At 43.2% G+C, this 12,996-nt stretch overlaps 1 protein-coding gene across 1 annotated transcript in view; it reads right to left on the reverse strand.

Moving 5' to 3' along the window:
* Positions 1-12,996, reverse strand: part of LOC124594856 (ATP-binding cassette sub-family C member 4-like) — a 289,353-nt gene that overhangs the window by 102,864 nt on the left and 173,493 nt on the right. The window contains exons 12-14 of the mRNA XM_047133319.1: positions 7,181-7,364; positions 6,964-7,104; positions 6,783-6,878 (exon numbers count right to left, since the gene is read on the reverse strand). Of these exons, the coding sequence (XP_046989275.1) occupies positions 6,783-6,878; positions 6,964-7,104; positions 7,181-7,364 (421 nt within the window). The remainder of the gene's footprint in view (positions 1-6,782; positions 6,879-6,963; positions 7,105-7,180; positions 7,365-12,996) is intronic.

The raw sequence follows: 12,996 nt of genomic DNA on the forward strand, positions 1-12,996 counted from the left end.
GTTAGTTCTGCCATCTTGCATTGTGATTGCTTGCAGAGAGGGAAGGGTAGGGAAGAAGGCATGGCTTGATAACATCATTGATAGGTGGGCCTGGCTTGTAATGTCAAGGCCAGTGGAGCTACAGAGTTTCCAGTGTGGTTTGCAGCCTTGAGTCTGCATGTGGGCAAGGACAGCCTGTTTGATCCGGAATGTCTATGGTTCTATTACTCACGAGTCGCATTGCGGTTGTCATTACAGCAAACGGTACATGTCGTGCTACACTGATTGGTTCCGTGTGTTACAAAATATGCGATACAGTACTTCAGATCTTTTATGATAGCTATCTACCACACCTGGAAAAAGATTTGATGAAACTAAGTTGAAGGGAAGAAGATATTTAACAATATCACCTATGCCGGTTTTGAAATTCAAAACGGAATTTTAATGCTATGAAAGTGAAACATTGCAATAAAACTTGTCAAGTTTGGTGACAAGTCAGTTTCATTAGAAATTTAAAACATCAGATACTGTACCGTCAACCAGCAACCTACAACGTTTCTGCTGTTCATATAAGAAGGAAATTTAACTGTACGATAAGCATGGTCTTACTTCCATCACTAAATTGAGTATCGTTAGAAAATTATTGCTAGATGCCTACAGAATAAGAGACATTAGACTTTAACCTACAGTCGAAGGCTGGGCCATCAGAGATGGGGTACAAGCTCGAATTGCGGCAGAGTGGGTAAAAAAATGAGTTGAGAATTTTTGTAAAAGAAACCACTATGGCAGGCAGTACTTCCAGAAAATTGTTTTTAAAATTGATACAAAGCACACACTTCCACAAACGCTATGAGCAACTATAACTTCCTGAATGCATGCAGCGAGTGTATCTGAGGTGGTTGCAGATGCATCGGTCAAAGCTAAAAGTGGCAGTGTGGTACAACCAATGTGTAACTTTCCTAGTCTGGCCACTGATCATTTAAAGATTCTACAAAGATTTCAACAGACCAAAACCTTAATCTAACTTAGCATCTCATTCCATCTAATGACAGCAGAATGAGATAAGGGATAATGTTGATCCTAGCCTTGTCGTTAGTGCATGTGCAAATTTCTTGTAGCCAGTAGTTCGTATTCAGTAAAACAGTAACTTGCGAGGATTACTCTGTCAGCTTCAAAGGAACTGTTTGGTGGTAAATACGCAGAACCTAAAACGTGTTACCACAGTCGTTTCTGTTCTGATTCATTTTCGTTTCGCTACGGTCACTGGTTCGAATCCTGCCTCGGGCATAGGTGTGTGTGATGTCCTTAGGTTAGTTAGGTTTAAGTAGTTCTAAGTTCTAGGGGACTGATGACCTCAGCAGTTAAGTCCCATAGTGCTTAGAGCCATTTGAACCATTTTCGTTTTAGGAGACAGGAGAAATGTTTTTACAATAACCTCCAAAGCCTTACTTTTTTTCCCTCTTATATGGTCCTTTCCTGAATCACAAGTTGCAGAACAATGCCTCACTTCGAAATGCAAAGCCATACTGCAGTATGTCGATGCGTGGGAGACCTGGGTGCAAGAAAAAATACGTTCGCCAAACGAGGTGCCCAGGCGAGCCTCTCCAAAAGCCGCTGTAGATGTGTAGTTACCTACGCTTGTTTGGCCTGTACAATCAACAACAATGCACTATTGATGACCATGATCTCTGTCTGAGGACCGGAAAAATTACGACCCGACGGGAAAAAGAGGTTTCCAGATTCTGGGAAAGGCATCTACAAAGAGAGCATAATTGTGGAATGCTTCTAGAGAAAGCATTTTTAAGCAAGTGCATGTTTTATGGCTTTTGAGAAGAGAGTAATAACCAAGAGCACCAAGCATTGTTAACAAGTAAACCGATAAGTGAGATGAGGAAAACTGGTTGGCAAATGAAAAGAAAGGAATTTCTGAGGGCGAATTTGCAGAATGCTGGATGTGAGAGGGGACTTACATATGCTCCTGCTGGGGTATATTGTGCCGCTGCATTAGATGTGCGACACTTCAGTGTCTGCCAGAAGATCGCTTAAGACCCGGCTATTTTCAGGATATTTGCTGTTAGATGCTCCACTTCAGTCCTACTGTGTTGCAGCTACATACAAATCAGTTGCTGCTGGGTGTGACACGAGCACAACGTTAATGTTAATCTCAGGCGATGGTCGATACCAGCACACCGACCACGTTCTGTGTGGCACTGAGTCAACGGATAAATGTCTACTTGCCAACACTCTGTCCCGAAGATATAAGCAACAACACACAGGAAGTCGAAAATGAGGCTATCATTAATAAAAGATAAAGTTGACTCTAGATCTTAGTATAACATAAAAAGTTGTTACTTGTTTAAGTTCAGACACATCAAAAAAATTGGAAATTTGTGGTAAATTCTATGGGGCCAAACTAATGAGGTCATCGGTCCCTAAGCTTACACACTACTTAATCTAACATAAACTAACTTACGCTAAGGACAACACACACACCCATGCTCGAGGGAGGACTCGAACCGCCGACTGGGGCAGCCGCGCGAACTCTGACAACGCGCCTCAGACCGCACCGGCTACCCCGAGTGGCAGACACATCAAATTAAATTATTAAGTTTGTAAAGAGTGAACACCATTTACTTAACTGTTTTTTAAATTAGATATTTTTAATAAAAGCAGTTACGTTACGCTTTAATTCCGTTTCTGTAGCTGATATATCTTACTCGGTTATTTTGATTGATTTCAAATGACGCAGTTACGCGTTCTTGTCTTCTAGTGAAACAATTAACTAATGTGAATTAACTTCTGAAGCGGATAACCTATCAAATCGAGCACAACATAAATAGCTACCGTAGCGTATTTTTGCAGAACGTCATTACAACATCTAAAATAATTTTTTAACAAATCAGAAACAAAACACGTAATTTCTTAATTCAGGTCAACTAACGCACGTAATTCAGCAGTGACATACTTCTAGCGAACACGAAACACACAACAACGTGGTCTGAACAGAGACGTTTATCTCTCACTTTGCATATACGTGCTTTGCTGAGTTGCGCACTGTGCCATTTGCCACTGTGTGGAAGGTCATAGGCAGCTCAATTTCTGTAGACTGTCACATGTACTGCTAGGTGCGAAAACAATGAATTTGCAGTAGAATATTCTACACTTTTTACCAAACAGCAATTGGACTAATTATTTATCATGGTTACGAGCTATGGAAAACTACACACTCACTCACACACACACACACACACACACACACACAGACCGGTTCAATCCCGCGTCCGGCCATCCTGATTTAGGTTTTCCGTGATTTCCCTAACTCGCTCCAGGCAAATGTCGGGATGGTTCCTTTGAAAGGGCACGGCCAACTTCCTTCCCCATCCTTCCCTAATCCGATAAGACCGATGACCTCGCTGTTTGGTCTCCTCCCCCAAAACAACTCAACCCAACTCACACATACACACACACACACACAAACAACACTCACACACACATTATATCTGTGTAATAAGGTATTAAAGTATCAGCGTCTATGTGACAAACCCGAATGATATTAATTATTATCAACAAGAAACCATATACTTTTTCATTAAACGTTTTAAATTTGTTAGAGTGGTGAAGTACTAAAATGTTCTGTCTTGTTCGGTTTTATTTACATATACTGTAATGGAGATTTTCCCTGCCACAAACTAACAAAGCATATTTCCGATGACAAGCAATGTAAGTAATGATGATATTGTATGATTTTTAAAGTTAAACGAATTCAGTGTACTCTGTAAATATGTTTAATCTTGTAGGAGAAACTCAATCTGGCAAAATTCGTTAAAAGAGAAGCCACAACTGCAAGCGAGTCAGTTGAAGCTGGGATGTGGCAGTGCAAAGACGCTCTGACCGAACGAGTCATTTTATTTGTGGAAAAAGTGATGATTTTGCAGAAAGGACAGGACACAGATTACTTTATGATAATAGACGGAAGCTGTTATGTGGAGACAAGCAGTGTAGTGCTAGTTCATGAAACCAGTTTAGCGTGCAGAGGCGAACGGAACTCAAGTTGCCAGCAGATAATCATTGCAGTATTGTTGCAGTAAAATACCGAAATGTAAGAGGAAATCACTACTTTTTCGAAATCATCAACGGAGAACAGAAGACAGAAGAAAGTGAAGATACAAAGAGACGAGCTTTCAAGGACTGCATATTCAGCATAAGTGAGTCGCAGAATAACAGAACATTTTCTTGATGAGGAACAGAAACATCGAAAATACTGGAAAGTTCCAGGTGTCAACACAAAACCCTAGTATATTTGTGCTAACGGAGCCTTTGTACGAAATAGACACAGGACATTATTTTGACTCAGAAAAGAGTAGATGGACTCTGAACTAAACTGGAGGCACGGACTCTCTTGTAAAAGTAACTGTTATAGATCATTTGTATTTGAGAAATGTACTTTGAACTGCTGAACTATGTGCCTAATACATGTAACCTAAGTACCAAAGCATATTCTGCACCCAAGAGTAAATAATAGTAAAGTGACGCCTCGCCACTCAAATTCACCCTTACGTGAATGTCCGTTGTTGGACCTAAAATTAAAACAAAAAAACAAAAAAATGTGTTCGCACTCCACAGTGGCAGCAGCAGTTAACAATATTTTCCTAAATTATTTTTATTTACAAAAAAAAAAAAAGTCATTCAGATGCAGAGTTCTCTAGTAGTCAATTGTTTTGTTGTCTTGTCTTACTGCTTAGCTAATGCTGCACACTTGGCAGTAATGTACTCATGTAATGTTATGTAGTTCGAATGCTGTTAGTAACTGCGCAATTTTCTCTATAAAATTACGTTCATTAGTACTACTTCATATCAACGTACACTCCTGGAAATGGAAAAAAGAACACATTGACACCGGTGTGTCAGACCCACCATACTTGCTCCGGACACTGCGAGAGGGCTGTACAAGCAATGATCACACGCACGGCACAGCGGACACACCAGGAACCGCGGTGTTGGCCGTCGAATGGCGCTAGCTGCGCAGCATTTGTGCACCGCCGCCGTCAGTGTCAGCCAGTTTGCCGTGGCATACGGAGCTCCATCGCAGTCTTTAACACTGGTAGCATGCCGCGACAGCGTGGACGTGAACCGTATGTGCAGTTGACGGACTTTGAGCGAGGGCGTATAGTGGGCATGCGGGAGGCTGGGTGGACGTACCGCCGAATTGCTCAACACGTGGGGCGTGAGGTCTCCACAGTACATCGATGTTGTCGCCAGTGGTCGGCGGAAGGTGCACGTGCCCGTCGACCTGGGACCGGACCGCAGCGACGCACGGATGCACGCCAAGACCGTAGGATTCTACGCAGTGCCGTAGGGGACCGCACCGCCACTTCCCAGCAAATTAGGGACACTGTTGCTCCTGGGGTATCGGCGAGGACCATTCGCAACCGTCTCCATGAAGCTGGGCTACGGTCCCGCACACCGTTAGGCCGTCTTCCGCTCACGCCCCAACATCGTGCAGCCCGCCTCCAGTGGTGTCGCGACAGGCGTGAATGGAGGGACGAATGGAGACGTGTCGTCTTCAGCGATGAGAGTCGCTTCTGCCTTGGTGCCAATGATGGTCGTATGCGTGTTTGGCGCCGTGCAGGTGAGCGCCACAATCAGGACTGCATACGACCGAGGCACACAGGGCCAACACCCAGCATCATGGTGTGGGGAGCGATCTCCTACACTGGCCGTACACCACTGGTGATCGTCGAGGGGACACTGAATAGTGCACGGTACATCCAAACCGTCATCGAACCCATCGTTCTACCATTCCTAGACCGGCAGGGAACTTGCTGTTCCAACAGGACAATGCAACGTCCGCATGTATCCCGTGCCACGCAACGTGCTCTAGAAGGTGTAAGTCAACTACCCTGGCCAGCAAGATCTCCGGATCTGTCCCCCATTGAGCATGTTTGGGACTGGATGAAGCGTCGTCTCACGCGGTCTGCACGTCCAGCACGAACGCTGGTCCAACTGAGGCGCCAGGTGGAAATGGCATGGCAACCCGTTCCACAGGACTACATCCAGCATCTCTACGATCGTCTCCATGGGAGAATAGCAGCCTCCATTGCTGCGAAAGGTGGATATACACTGTACTAGTGCCGACATCGTGCATGCTCTGTTCCCTGTGTCTATGTGCCTGTGGTTCTGTCAGTGTGATCATGTGATGTATCTGACCCCAGGAATGTGTCAATAAAGTTTCCCCTTCCTGGGACAATGAATTCACGGTGTTCTTATTTCAATTTCCAGGAGTGTAGTATCACGTCAGGCTTATATGCACAAACGCGTACTGTACACTTAGTGCACAGGACGTCAGTTAGTAGAAATATTCTGATTTCATGATCTTGACAAGGGTGATAGACATTTTCACGGAAAAAGGTGAACCTGATAACAGTCGACTGAGAGGCTGACTCTCTGCAAAACTTGTTTTCTCAGTTGTGAGCTGAGCCCTGGGTGAATGCTCTGTTGCTCAATTAAATGAATCACTAGCACAAAAAAGTAAAGGTCTCGCTATTCCTGGGCGATCCACAACTGCAAAATGATTATTAACAATACACAAATTAACTAAAATAGTATACAGAATCGGATACAAACAACAAGACGATCATACTCTTCACGGAGAAAAAGTTTTACATAACATAGAGTTGAAATGCACATCTCCGACATATAATCACACATACACGTACACAGACACACACACACACACACACACACACACACACACACACACACACACACACGGTAGAAGTGCAACAGCAGTTTGCAGTACTCACCACTAGTGACAAGTCAGAAACTCGCCGGAGAGCTCCTCCTTTGTAACCCTTTCGTGATCCAATACGCTTTGGCGTCCTACGACTATCCTCCTTTCTCTACAAATGAAACCAGATTTACAGTAGTACAGTCATAACTGAGGAAAAGCAAAATGAATTTTAGAATAAATAGATAACTAATTACACGAAACGATTTTCTAGTGCTTCGCAGTCGTGAAATGCCGAACTCCTGTTTAGATTCTTCCTCAGAATAAGACATCAGTTTTGAGAAGCTGACACCGCTCTTGATGATTTCCTCGAAGGTTCCCTGATGTTCGATCTTCCCCTGCAACGTAAACACCCATTAGAATGAGAGCACAACACCATAAAGTTGTTACAGCTGTCAGAAAAGAACAACACACTTTGTTAAGCACCACGATGTTGTCAGCAGTCTGCAAGTGCTGAAGTTGGTGAGTGACCAGAATCCTCGTCTTGCCACTGAGGTAGGAACTTATGCACTCGTCGAACAAATGTTTTCCTACGTGAGTGTCCACTGCAGACAAGGGATCATCCAGCAAGTAAATGTCCGCCTCACGGTAGACTGCCCTGTTGAAATTAAAACATCATGTACATTTTTATTCCAATAACTAATAGGCGGTCTTGATGACCGCTCATGAATACCTAAGTCATTATTTGTTTCACTGTACTTCATTAGCATTCTCTTTTAATATGTGACAATACGTGCATAATCAATTAACATACCGAGTGATCAAAAAGTCAGTATAAATTTGAAAACTTAATGCATCGCTGAATAATGTAGATAGAGAGGTAAAAATTGACACACATGCTTGTAATGACATGGGGTTTTATTAGAAAAAAAAACAAAGTTCACAAAATGTCCGACAGATGGCAATGAACAGCAAAACGTCAGTAACTGCTACCGTGAAGGGTGAGAGGTACGCCGATACGTTACAGAATCGCATCATCCCCAGCCTGGCTGATAGACATCTGCTGGAACGTACGATGTTTATGCAGGATGGCGCTCCACCCCATATTGCTAGACGCGTTTGTTGATGATCGTGTGCTAAGCCGCCACTTTCGTCATACTTGGCCTCCCAGGTCCCCAGACCTCAGTCCGTGCGATTATTGGCTTTGGGGTTACCTGAAGTCGTAAGTGTATCGTGATCGACCGACATCTCTAGGGATGCTGAAAGACATCTGACGCCAATGCCTCACCATAAATCTGGACATGCTTTACAGTGCTGTTCACAACATTATTCCTCGACTATAGCTATTGTTGAGGAATAATGGTGGACATATTGAGCATTTCCTGTAAAGAACATCATCTTCGCTTTGTCTTACTTTGTTATGCTAATTACTGCTATTCTGATCAGATGAAGCGCCATCTGTCGGACATTTTTGAACTTTTGCATTTTTTTTTGTTCTAATAAAACCTCATGTCATTCCGAGCATGTGTGTCAATTTGTATCTGTCTATCTACCTTATTCCGTGATTTATTCAGTTTTCAAATTTATACTGACTTTTTGATCACCCGGTATTTTGTACGAATTCATAATGTTCAGAGGGAATAACTGGAGTTGCTAAGTATCGTGACGAAGATGGTAGTGGATTGTGACATCTGAGATTTCCTCGGTGTGATTGATTAACGGTGTAGTTTCGGGTCTTCACTCGAGTTTGCAGTTCCATTTTAACACAATAATTACGACTGTGATTTAGGATTAGCGTCTCTGACTAGCGGTTAAAACGTCTTTGGTCACGGGTTTGAACCCAGCCACTGCTAAAACGTTTAATAAAAATCATTAGCAATGGTGGCCAAAGACTTTCGGCATAAGAAGTAACCCTTATTCTACCAACGGCCTTGCCAAAGATGTCATAGGAGGCTGATGGCACTTTCTTGCATTGACGGGGAAACAAGCAGTGAAACGTGTGGTAGGAAAGCTAGAAATTCTGGAAGGGAAATGCAAAAGCTCAAACTACATCCAACGGAGATCAGGGAAGTGAAATCGAAAGGAGGTAACATTTATGGTCAGACGAATATACGTTAATATCAATGACAGCAGAAAATAATATAACGTGAGTAAAATTCGTTATGAATAGGAGGTAGGGCAGACAGTGAGTTACTGTTAACAGGTAAGTGCTAGGTTTGTTCTCATCAGATCGATAGAAAACCGTCATCGACAATAATACTTCATGAGTACATACCGCCGGCCGGGGTGGCCGATCGGTTCTAGGCGCTACAGTCTGGAACCGCGCGGCTGCTACGGTCGCAGGTTCGAATCTTGCCTCGGGCATGGATGTGTATGATGTCCTTAGGTTAGTTAGGTTTAAATAGTTCTATGTTCTGGGGGACTGATGACCTCAAAGTTAAGTCCCATAGTGGTCATAGCCGTTTGACCCAATTTTTTTTTAGTACATACCGACGTTGCTAGGAGAAGATTTAGAGACAGAGAAAATATATGAGGATACAGGGCGAGTAATTCAGTACATAAAGGGAGATGGAAATCTAATAATCATGCGTTTGTACGGGAAGGAGTAGAAGAAAGGGTTGCGGGGAATATGGGCTTGGTAGTAGAGATGAAAGAGGAGGAAGACTAAGTCACATATGCAAGAAGATTCCGTTAGTAATAGCGAATTCTCTGTTCAAGAATCACAAGAGGTGCAGGTATACTTGGTAACAGCCTGAAGAAAGTGGAAGATTCAGCTGGATTAGGTCATGGTGAGATTGAGATTTCGGCATCAGATATCGGATTGTAAGGCGTACCCAGGAATAGATAGACTCACATCACAATTTACTAGTGATGAAGAGTAGGCTGAGGTTTAAGAGATTAGTAATAAAGGATCCGTGTTGGAGAAGGTGGGATATTGAAGTACAAAGGATTACTTAGAACGTTTCAAAATCACTAATGATGTGGATACTACCACAGGAGGCAGTTCAGTTGACGACGGATCGAGGAGGTACGTAGAATGTGCAATCACAGATGTTCGAAAGACAAACATACGACCAAGAAAGGTAATTGCGCAGAAACCATGGGTAACAGAAGAAATAATTCAACTGATCGAGGAAATAAGGAAATGCAAAAATGTTCAGGTAAAACATGAAAACAGGATTATAAATCAATTAGGAACTGCAGAGAAGCCAAGGTCAATTGATAGTTAATTAGTTAGATAGTTACATGTTCCATGGGTCATTTTGCACAGAAGGTCGTAATGACATCGAACGAGTCATTCTAAATTCACACCTCAAATTAATTTCTACGTATGGTTACATTCTGAACATTTCTGAGTTATTTCTTTCATAACGTAGAAAAACGTGAAGAGATAAGAAAAATGAACATAGGAAGGACTGGCTTAGCATATGGAAAAGTTAGCACAACCTTCGGTAAAATTAAAGACAAGAGCGGCAACATCAAGAGTGCAACGGGAGCTGCACTGTTAAACGCAGAGGTGAAAGCGGAGAGCCGGCCGGTGTGGCCGAGCGGTTCTAGACGTTATAGTCAGGAACCGCGCGACCGCTACGGTCGCAGGTTCGAAACCTGCCTCGGGAATGGATGTGTGTGATGTCCTTAGGTTAGTTAGGTATAAGTAGTTCTAAGTTCTAGGGGACTAATGACCTCAGATGTTAAGTCCCATAGTGCTCAGAGCCATTTGAACCATTTGAAAGCGTAGAGGTTGAAAGATGGAATCGGAGACCTCTATTAGGGAAAGGCTTCCTCTGAAGTAGTGATAGAAGAAGAAGTTGGAGTCGATATGAAATAGACAGGGGTTACAGTGTTAGGGTCATAATTTCAACGAGCCTTGGCAGACTTGAGGTTAAATAATGCAAAAGGGATGGACAACATTCCATCGGAATTTCTTAAACATTGGAGGGAATGGAAACGGAACTACTTTTCGCGTTGCTGTGTAGAACAGGCTCGTCCAAACTGTGCCCCTGGGGCGCTAGCGCCGGCGATCGCCCGCGGCCAGCGCCCCGGGCGAATTCCTATGTTGCTGCAGTGGCCGAGCCGTGCCGCTTAGCTGGCCGTGCGGACCGCCCGACCGCCCGCCGCGCGCCTCTTCTTTATACCATTATAAGACACAACCAAGGGTTTGGATGTTTTTCTAGCCGTGGGAAACGTGTTAGAGTCAATGGGTTTAAAATAGGAACGCCTGACCAGTGTAACAACGGATGGAGCCCCTGCGCTACGAGGGATACGCACTGGATTCCTGGGTTACGTCAGGTCAAAAATCGCTGAAGTCGGCTGTTCCTTATTCGCGGCAGTCCATTGTCTGATATACCAGGAGGCACTTTGTGCGAAGATTGTCAACATAAAAAATGTAATGGACACAGTTCTTCGAACGGTTAAATATCTTCGATCGCATGGACTCACACATCTCCAATTTAAAGAATTTCTGGCTGACATCGAAGCGGAATACCCGGACATCCCCTACCACGCCGAAGTAAGATGGCTGAGCAGAGGAAAGGTGCTTCATCGGTTTGTCTCCTTGAGGGGTAAAATGAAAGGACGTCCAGAAAAATTGCTTTGTGATCCTAAGTGGGTGGCGAATTTGTCTTTTTTGAGTGACCTTACTGGTCATTTACATACTTGAACATTTCACTCCAAGGCGAAAATCACTCTGTTGCTGATTTAGTGCAGACGATTCAAGTATTTAAAAAAAAAAAAAAAGAAAAAAACTTATTTTGTGGGGAAAACAATTGCGCGAGAAGAATTGTGGACACTTTCCCGCACGAGACAATGTTAAAAAAGATGTGGATTTTTCACATTATGTTCAAATCATTTGCGAATTACAAGAACAGTTTGAAAGCAGATTTTTGGAGCTAAGTGAGCTTCAACCGGCCTCAGATATATTTGTTCGCCCATTTTCCCTTCGGGCAGAGAACGTCTCACACGTGCTTCAACTAAAGCTGATTGACCTGCACTGCGATATCCGCCTGAAGAACCGCTTTCTTATGTGTAAAACTTTGAATGACTTTTACAGATGTCTTTCACGAGAGAAATATTCTCTTTTGCACAAACACGCGGCCAAATTTCTCTCAATGTTTAGTTCTACGTATATTTATGAGCGCTTTTTCTCTCTTTTAAAGCTTGCTAAAACCGTTCATTACTTGGCGATAAAAATTTGACTAATTCTTAGAGGTTAGCAGTCTCTCGGAATATTCTACCAAACCTAGACAAAATCGTTTCCTCGAAAAAGAAAAACGTGTAAAATGTTAATTGTCTTCTTTAACAATGTTGACTGTAAGAATTAAAGAGCTGTATAACCTTAATTCTATTTTTAATAAGTTTTCAAACTTGGTCAGTTAAAATTATTTCGTACAAAACAGCAAACTAAGGATCTGATTTCTAAACTCTGAAAAGGGGTACAAAAAGCTGTAGCACGACGTACAACAAAAATTATTTACTTGTAACTACTAACAATAAGAATGAAACTCTATATCCCTTACATAAAACTATTTCTAAAATAGGATATTTTGTTTACGCTGGATCTGACTGGGGGACAGTCCGGCGCAGAGCAGTGCTGTGCGGTCTCACTCGCTCCGCAGCTCTGTCTCTCTCTCTCTCTCTCTCTCTCGCTTCTATGTCTACACTAGCGACACACGGTCGCGGACGGGGCGCTGAACTACGCTGCCAAGCGGCCGCGAGGCGCGGGCGCGCCCGCCGGGCGCAATTCTTGGATGAGCCTGGTATAGAATCAAGGAGAGTGGCGACATTCCACCTTGTGGAAAAATGTCGTCCACACAATTCCGGAGATAGCAGGGGCAGATAAGCGCGAGAATTATCGTACAATCACCTTAGCTGCCCATGCATTGAAGTTACTGACAAGAATAATATAAAGAATATTGGAAAAGAAAATTGAGGATCTGTCAGATGGAAATAAGTTTGGCTTTACGAAAGGTAAAGGAAACAGAGAGTGACTGATAATGGAAGCACGACTGAAGAAAAATCGAGGCACCATCATAGGAGTTGTGGACCTGGAAAAAGCTTTCGCCACTGTAATCCATATAGCCGCGAAACCATGCATGTTTCAGCGTACTCTGCGTCCCTTCGGAGGTTTTTAAACGTTAGTAGAAATCACCCTGTAGTAGCAGCAGCAGTGTCTTTTCCGCCAGCAACCAGGTTGTCCGTATCGGGGAGTATTTCACACATATATAATACATTTTTCTCTAACATTGTTGAGAAGATGAACGGCCACAGTGTTCACGGTCGTGGCCGTATTC

Source organism: Schistocerca americana, chromosome 2, assembly GCF_021461395.2.
Source record: "Schistocerca americana isolate TAMUIC-IGC-003095 chromosome 2, iqSchAmer2.1, whole genome shotgun sequence".
Classification (NCBI taxonomy): Eukaryota; Metazoa; Arthropoda; class Insecta; order Orthoptera; family Acrididae; genus Schistocerca; species Schistocerca americana.